This window comes from Alosa pseudoharengus, unplaced genomic scaffold (assembly GCF_046254945.1).
Source record: "Alosa pseudoharengus isolate Yale_2024_CS ecotype anadromous, Long Island Sound unplaced genomic scaffold, YU_APseudo_1.1 YU_APseudo_1.1_scf_5, whole genome shotgun sequence".
Classification (NCBI taxonomy): Eukaryota; Metazoa; Chordata; class Actinopteri; order Clupeiformes; family Clupeidae; genus Alosa; species Alosa pseudoharengus.
The window spans coordinates 38340291-38349635 of NW_027468837.1; the positions used below are offsets into that span (position 1 = coordinate 38340291).

General features: G+C 43.6%; 1 protein-coding gene across 1 annotated transcript in view; it reads right to left on the minus strand.

Moving 5' to 3' along the window:
• Window positions 1-2329: 2329 nt before the first annotated feature.
• synpra (synaptoporin a) overlaps window positions 2330-9345 on the minus strand; it is a 37739-nt gene continuing 30723 nt past the window's right edge. Inside the window, exons 4-6 of the mRNA XM_076267756.1 lie at window positions 7757-7955; window positions 6695-6886; window positions 2330-3374 (exon numbers count right to left, since the gene is read on the minus strand). Of these exons, the coding sequence (XP_076123871.1) occupies window positions 3039-3374; window positions 6695-6886; window positions 7757-7955 (727 nt within the window). The 3' untranslated portion in view covers window positions 2330-3038. The remainder of the gene's footprint in view (window positions 3375-6694; window positions 6887-7756; window positions 7956-9345) is intronic.

Below are 9345 nucleotides of genomic sequence, written 5' to 3' on the forward strand. Positions count from 1 at the left end.
ACACACTCCCTCGCATTCCCTCTTACACTCACCCACACTTGAACTTGATTTTCAAACACTTCAAGCAGTTCAGACTGTGAATGGTATTGTCTTGAATTGCTAAACACTGATTGAGTAATCAAGTGGAGAAGACTTGATACTTACAAAGAGTTGCAGTGGGATAACAAGGAGAGAACATGGGACTTGCAGTAGGGCAACAAGGAGAGAACATGGGAGTTGCAGTAGGGCAACAAGGAGAGAACATGGGAGTTGCAGTAGGGCAACAAGGAGAGAACATGGGAGTTGCAGTAGGGCAACAAGGAGAGAACATGGGACTTGCAGTAGGGCAACAAGGAGAGAACATGGGACTTGCAGTAGGGCAACAAGGAGAGAACATGGGACTTGCAGTAGGGCAACAAGGAGAGAACATGGGACTTACAGTAGGGCAACAAGGAGAGAACATGGGACTTGCAGTAGGGCAACAAGGAGAGAACATGGGACTTGCAGTAGGGCAACAAGGAGAGAACATGGGACTTGCAGTAGGGCAACAAGGAGAGAACATGGGACTTGCAGTAGGGCAACAAGGAGAGAACATGGGACTTGCAGTAGGGCAACAAGGAGAGAACATGGGAGTTGCAGTAGGGCAACAAGGAGAGAACATGGGAGTTGCAGTAGGGCAACAAGGAGAGAACATGGGACTTGCAGTAGGGCAACAAGGAGAGAACATGGGAGTTGCAGTAGGGCAACAAGGAGAGAACATGGGAGTTGCAGTAGGGCAACAAGGAGAGAACATGGGAGTTGCAGTAGGGCAACAAGGAGAGAACATGGGAGTTGCAGTAGGGCAACAAGGAGAGAACATGGGAGTTGCAGTAGGGCAACAAGGAGAGAACATGGGAGTTGCAGTAGGGCAACAAGGAGAGAACATGGGACTTGCAGTAGGGCAACAAGGAGAGAACATGGGACTTGCAGTAGGGCAACAAGGAGAGAACATGGGACTTGCAGTAGGGCAACAAGGAGAGAACATGGGAGTTGCAGTAGGGCAACAAGGAGAGAACATGGGAGTTGCAGTAGGGCAACAAGGAGAGAACATGGGAGTTGCAGTAGGGCAACAAGGAGAGAACATGGGAGTTGCAGTAGGGCAACAAGGAGAGAACATGGGAGTTGCAGTAGGGCAACAAGGAGAGAACATGGGAGTTGCAGTAGGGCAACAAGGAGAGAACATGGGAGTTGCAGTAGGGCAACAAGGAGAGAACATGGGACTTGCAGTAGGGCAACAAGGAGAGAACATGGGAGTTGCAGTAGGGCAACAAGGAGAGAACATGGGACTTGCAGTAGGGCAACAAGGAGAGAACATGGGACTTGCAGTAGGGCAACAAGGAGAGAACATGGAAAATGTGCTTGTTTTCCTTTTCCTTGTCTAACAGATAGCAACACCATGCGGCGGTAACATATTATTCCGCTACACCGTACATCTACTCATTAAATGCATGAGACCATAACACACTGTATACTGTGTGTGCTTACCCTAGGCCTACAGACTTGCAGAGGCAGAATGATCGGGATTCCCTGCTCACACATGAGATTAAATATTACTATATATGTCATCCAGAGTTGATGGTCATTTGTCTTCTAATAAAGAACATGAGCTCATTCAGTGTTTTGTACAATAGCTTTATTGTCATCACTTGGAATGCATATACAATGTCATTCACGCTAAATAGCCATGGCCACCAAATACACAAACATGACTTGTTCACATTATATTAACACACAGACAGTAGAACAACAACAGTGTCATACGTTTCAGTATATATATCTTAGAATTTTTAAATATATTTTGAAAAATCTGAGACATGCATTTCTTGTTTTGCATTTATTTTCTCTCATGTGATAAGGACTTCCAGAGATGTATTTAGTCCTGAGTGGGACACAAAGCAAGTGAACGTAATCGATTTTTATCCATTTTAACCCATTTTAAACTTTTCCTGGCTTACTGACAGTAAATGTCTCACTCTCTCTATCTGCAAGATTTGAGCATTTTAACGTGCAGTGGCAATGCTTCAGAGAAAGAAACACGAAGCCTTAATCAGACTCAAACACTGTAAACAAAGGACTGTATGGAAACCGTGGTGCCGTGGTGATGATATCTCAACCAAGTGATACAACTTAACGTATTTAAAGAGTATTGAGTCTTTAGAGAGTGAAAGATCAAAGGCTTTTTTAGAGTATGTGACATAAATGTTTCTAATATAAAGTGACATTAATTTGGCTGTCATAGGAAAATATATAAAATATTCAGAATCTATCTATGTTATAATAAATAATATTATATATATATAAGTGCTTCGTTCTCAAATAGAGATCACTTGATAGAATTTATTTGATATCATCTGCAAAACAACAGGCATATTAGTAACATCAACAGCATAACATCATGCACTTTGTCAGAATTATTAAGATTAAAAATGTATACAAATGTAGACCACAGTTTGTTCCCCCCACAACAGTGCAAACCCATCTGTCCTTCACAAAAGGTCAGTGACAAAACACAGGCAAAGAAAAAAGAACAGAGCACTCATCTATAGTCTATTTATGGACAAAACTAAACAAAACTCAGATATACTTACATTGTATATTTTAGCAAGTGTGACCATTTTGCTTACATAGCATGGGGCCATTTTTTACACCACTTCAGTAAACAGCATAAGGTATAATAAGGTATAATGTAAACTACATCATGCCATCTTCATGAGCTTTTTGCAATATCTAAGAAATATGAGACCTTGAACATGTTCAACCCCTGTTGTCTGAAAAAGATACTATTTCTGTAATCAGCGTGTAAGGAATGAACCAAATAAAAACAACAAACCCCAATGGCTGTTAGTGTCAACATAAACGAACCTGCTTTATTAGCGCCTTCACGTGACACTGGCTTTGACTCTGAGGATTTCTGATGAATTGGCTTCACTGCCATTTGTTGTGCTGAATCATTAGTGACATAATTAAATTCCTTAATGAGACATGCCCTTGGACGTGCCGCAGACCTGCGGGCTGTTCACTCACATCTGGTTGGAGTATGAGGTGGGCCCTCCCACCTGGCTGTAGTCTGACGGCTGGCCCAGGTCACCTTGGCTGCTGAAGCCCACTGGTTGGTTGTAGCCAAGTGGTTGGCTGAAGCCGCCGCCTGGGCTGTAGGGAGGTTGGTTGTAGGGAGGTTGGTTGTAGGGCGGCTGGTTGTAGGGAGGCTGGTTGTAGGCCGGCTGGTTGAAGCCAGTGGACTGTTTTTCCAAGGTACCCCCTGGATACCCCCGTGGGCCACCCTTGTGCCAGCCAGTCTCTTTGAAGACGAACCAGATGTTGCCTGCCCACAGCACAAAGTTCAAGTAACCAAAGACCTGTGAAGGAGAACTTGCATGAGAACTTGCATGAGATCAAAACTTGATGAGATGAGTGTGTGTGTGTGTGGGGGTGTGTGTGCAACATCTGTTCTCCAACATTCACATCCAGAAAAAAGTCCTAAGCGAAATGAACAACAAAACAGTGAGCTTAGTGCGAAAATGGTTTGGACTCAACACACACAGCACCCGTGACATTATCTTTCACCCCCAGTGGGAAGGGGGACTGGGGGTACCAAACATAGAGTGGATCTACACCAGCATGCAGATTTCACATTTTCTGAACATGCTGAACAACGACGACAAGGATGTTAGGGAGCTGGGTCGATCCTCACTGTTCCTGGACCTAAGAAGACGCAAGGTCCCTTTGGCCAGGATTCAAAAGGAAAAACAGCGGAAAACTTGATACACACCTTGCTGGTTTAGGGGTCTCGTCAGACTGGCCAGATCTGAATGACCGTTGCTTACGAACAGGAGTGTCACTGGAGTGGGTGCGGTCTGACTCTGGGACTGTGATGGTCTCAGAGGACATTATAACTGACCCTCTCACTGCCGTCAAAGCAACAGCTACATATGGTGGTCACAGCTCGGCACAGGTTACATCTGCAGGTGGCCGGCGAACTCTTATGGACTTACACCAACATCAACAACAACAACACTGGACTGGACTGAAACTTCAGGGAAAACTTGCATGTCTTCCCTTTGCTGACCATTCTGTGTCCCACTCATTCCTCAAGAACACTGCACTCAATGAGGACATTCTCACATTTACAGTTAAAGCCAGATTACAAGTCCTCCCTACTACACTCAACCTCTCCATCTGGTTTCCCACAACTCAGGTTCCTCATTGCTTGCATCACACCTCAGAACATATCACTGAAACACTGTCACACATCCTAAATGGCTGCCATGCCTACAAAGGAATGTACATAGCACGCCATGACAGAATAGTAGACCTCATAGTGAAAGACATCAAACCATTTTCCACCCTCAGTAAAACCTCAGGTAAAACCATCCATGTTTCAGCACTGCAATAGTAACTCTAATACTTTCTCACACCTGGTTGCCAATACACCAGATGTTGTTATTATCAATGAGGAGTTCAGTGAGGTGTACATTTTGGAGATAGGCTGCACCTTTGATTCTAGCATGGAGGAGGCTTTCTGCACCAAGGTAGTTAAATACCAACCACTTATAAACACCATCTCAGAGCTATAGGCTATAGGTATGTGTGTGTGTGTCCACTCCTAATCACCATCTCAGAGCTAGGCTATAGGTGCAGACTACTCGTATTCATATTTGGTAGCCTAGGACACGTACACAGGCTGGTTGTAAGAGGGCTGCAACTACTTGGGATGGCCAAAGGGAGGGCTAAACAGTTTGCAAAGTACTGTGCCATCTCTGCTATTATTGGCAGCCGCCACATATGGCGGAGACGTTGCTACTTATACCCTTAAGAACTGAGTATTGTGCTTGCTAAGTTATATCACTTAAGTTAAGTGACATTGTGAAGACCTGGTGCATGCTACTGGTCCACAGTGTTGGGAAAGTTCACTTTCTATGTGAACTAGTTCAAAGTTCAGTTCACAAATTTTAAAATGAACTAGTTCAGTTCATAGTTCATAATTCAAAATTTTGAACTAAGTTCACACTTTCCAAAAATGAACTAGTTCATAGTTCTTTTTTTTTTTTTTTGCTGCGAGCTATTATTTTTTATAAATTATTGCCACAGCACATATAGAATGCTGTTAATTTGGGTTGAGGATCTGTCTTGACAGCTTTTGATTTTGTATTGGCTTGCACATACCTTAAAAGGCTAGCCAGGTGCTTGAGTTCAATGTGCCGTTTCAGGTTTGCTGTGGATGTGACTGAAGTGCGGGCAAAGTTTGCACAGAAATGTACGATTTTTCCCATCCTCACCGACCTTGTCATAAAACTTGTTTAAATGATCGATCATACATCAGCCTTTCTCAAACTTCTTTGACCTGAGGCCCAGTCCAGGCATACTTTGGGGTCATAGGGCCCACCTACATGAATCCACCCCCTCCTCCCACCCCCCATCAAATTATCGTAATGATATCACAATTATTATTATTTTTATACTATTGCTATACATGCACTTCAAAACAGCCAATGTTTAAAGTGCTAAGATTGTTCACAAAAGTGTGTGAAAACATGCACATCAGAGTACTGCTTTACTAATGTAAAATATAATTAGGCCTACAATAGTTTCATTGTTTTTGCATTGTTGCATGATGCTTGCATGAGAAATACTTCTCAAAACAAAAGCAATTATATGGGTGCCGTTGTTTTGGGATGTTTCCCTCATGCAAGCATCATATTGATAGAATATTTATATGCTAATTAATTACATTTCATTTGAATGCCTGAATGTAAGGATTCAGGAAACACAACCAGCTTTTGTGAATGTTAAATGGCGGATCAGATCATGCGTAAATCACTGATCTGGAGATCTTTAACTATCTTTAACTAAGACTTTAATAGCTTTTGGCTGACTTTAATACTTAATGCTAGACAGTGTTTTATATAGTCAGTGCTCTGTTTTTTATGGAAGTTGCGTAAATCCACGTCGTTCTATTAAATGTCGTTTCATAATTAAATAGCCTTCCAATAGGTTGAGCTTATATTAGCTTTGCTACCAACGTGCACACGCATGCATTGAATAAACGCTCATACCACGACTTAATTCTATGCCTCTATGTTTGATGACACCAAATTAACAAGTATTTCCTACTAATTGCAGAAATGTTTGTTTTCTTTTTCTGTCCGCGGTTCCTTGATCAATTGCGCAGCAAATTATCAGACGATGCCCCGGGAATAATTTCACTCTGCAGACCAGCATTGTCCACGTTGCTGACCGCGGCCCATAGTTTGAGAAATGGTGACCTGCATGCTGCCATATTAAGGCCTGTTTACGATGTGTTTTAGCCGGGTTTTCGCGTGGAAGGCTGTGTAGAAATCTGGCACCCTAGGCTATTGAACGAAGTTAAACTGAAAGAGCGTGCCGTTCACAGACACCAGAATGAACGAGTTCACAGTAACGTTCATCAGGCAGTAATGCAGTACGTTCAGTTCACGTTCGGTCAAAATATGAACGAGTTCATGAACTTTCGTTCAATGAACGCGTTCAGGCACAACACTGCTGGTCCATAGGTTTGCATATGTATTGTACTGCATTCTTAATATTTGTGTCCATGTACCATTTTCTTCATGTGGACATAAATAAATGGTTAAAATGTGTGTGCGTGCGTGTATGTGTGTGTGCGTGTGTGTGTGTGTCTGCCTGTCTTTGGACTCACCACAGACGTGTTGAGACCAGACCAGATGGGGCCGTAAATAGAGCCACACTTGTTGCCCTGGACTTTACAGGCGGACATCAGCAGGACCACCTCATCCGGGTCGGTGGCCACCTTGACGTCCGAGAGACCTTTAGCCCAAGCTGAGGAGCTGACCAGCCACATGAAGGAGAACACCACGGTCACAATGAAGTCCTGAAGGGAGGCAGCAGAGAGACATCCACATCAGTGGTTCTCAAAGTGTGGGGCGGGCCCCCTAGTGGGGAGTAGAGACATGACAGGTGGGGCGAGAAGAACAAGAGGAGATTAGTTTTTTTTGTGCCTATCTTTAACAATGCCTTTCTTTTTTGACAAGGAAGATCGTAGATTCAAAACAAAATATCCACACACCAACATAGGAGTCATAAACAGACAGACATATGAATTAAAAAATGATCAGATCTTGCGGACCGAGACGGGAAATGTAACGTGGAACCAAAAAGCGAAAAATAATAGCCTATTTTAACGTTACCATTTTGCCGGGGTGATGGGGTCAGGTGTGGCTTGGATATTCCCCACCTCCAAAGTGGGCCATGACAGAAAAAGTTTGAGAACCACATATATGATATATGATCTACATTAACGAATGCATTTCATTTAGCTGTCGCTGTTAACCATGAAGGCTAATGTCATTAGAAGGTATACGTAAGTAGTATAAGTATATAAGTATAAGTATATATACTCTTTTGATCCCTTGAGGGAAATTTGGTCTCTGCATTTATCCCAATCCGTGAATTAGTGAAACACACTCAGCACACAGTGAACACAGTGAGGTGAAGCACACACTAATCCCGACACAGTGAGCTGCCTGCAACATCAGCGGCACTCAGGGAGCAGTGAGGGGTTAGGTGCCTTGCTCAAGGGCACTTCAGCCGCTTTCTAATGGTCGGGGCACTTTCTACAAGTCTGAAGCGCTAACCAGTAGGCCACGGCTGCCCCAGGTATAACAAATGAAATGATAAACTTTATTTGTTTAGCACCTTTTCAAAACATGGTTTAAAAAATCCTTTACAGGTTTGTACTTACAACGAGAGGTCCCCTGTTGTTCTCTCTGTACTTGTTTTGATAGAAGATGTAAACGACCGTGGCCAACAGAGAGTAGAGGAAGGAAAACACTGCGATGGTGACGAAGAACTGGGCAGAGGAAGAGAAGTCCCCCACAAGGTACAGCCTCTCCTGCGCTCGCCCCTCACACACAGGGGCCTCGAAAGACACCTGGTGCAATCTGACAGAAATAGCAGAGACTTAGTTCATCAAAATATAGCTGATGAAGCAGTCTGAAATGTTGACTATATTGAAGTGCTGAGGACCTTGGGCAAGAGATACTTTATATACTAAACATATTATACTCTCCTTACTGAAAACCATAACTTCATCTAGCACCCACTATGACCGTGTGCCTGCAGACACATTCTCCTTGCCACCTTGTGATTTAAAAATTCTGCAGGCTACAACTCAGCACAAACGAAATCAAGTTCTGGAGTGTCCAGTGAATGTCCAGTGAATTCCTTCCATATACACACAGCATGCCGTTGCTCAGCTCTGGAGAACACGACACAAGAGCACAACAAGAACCTGCACACACCCTTTCTGAACACACACACCCTTTCTGCACACACACACCCTTTCTGAACACACACACCCTTTCTGCACACACCCTTTCTGAACACACACACCCTTTCTGAACACACCCTTTCTGCACACACACACCCTTTCTGAACACACCCTTTCTGAACACACCCTTTCTGAACACACCCTTTCTGCACACACACACCCTTTCTGCACACACACACCCTTTCTGAACACACACACACTTTCTGCACACACCCTTTCTGAACACACATACCCTTTCTGAACACACCCTTTCTGCACACACACACCCTTTCTGCACACACACACCCTTTCTGCACACACACACCCTTTCTGAACACACACACACTTTCTGCACACACCCTTTCTGAACACACACACCCTTTCTGAACACACCCTTTATGAACACACACACCCTTTCTGCACACACACACCCTTTCTGCACACACACACCCTTTCTGCACACACCCTTTCTGCACACACACACCCTTTCTGCACACACACACCCTTTCTGAACACACACCCTTTCTGCATGGGGCAAAAGCTGCATGCCCAGCTCAAGGTGGTAAACAATGGTGCGCGTTCAAAACCAAGCGCACTCTGATGCACTCTGATGCACTCTGATGAACTCTGATGAACTCTGTTGCACTCTGTTGTCCGTCTCCATTTTATCTTCCAGTTCATAAGCCGGTCAAAGGTCAAAGGCCAATCAGAAAAACAAAGGCCTTTGCTTAGCAGGGGTGAGATAGGGAAGTGCATAAGTCATAAACACATACAAAGTTAAAGAGGCCAGACTATTAAACTAAATTACATACTTGTGATAACTTGATGGCATAATTACCACTTTTTAACTTATCCCTTAGCCTTAGGATTTATGTCACTTATTTCAGTTTGCCCCCACAATTGTGTCACTTAACTATCGTTACAAACTAGACCATATGCAACCCTAATTTCTGCAGGAAACATGCTTGTAAAGGCTTGTCAGGCTTTTAGAAAAGAAGACGGAGATTTTGAATTATTTCGCC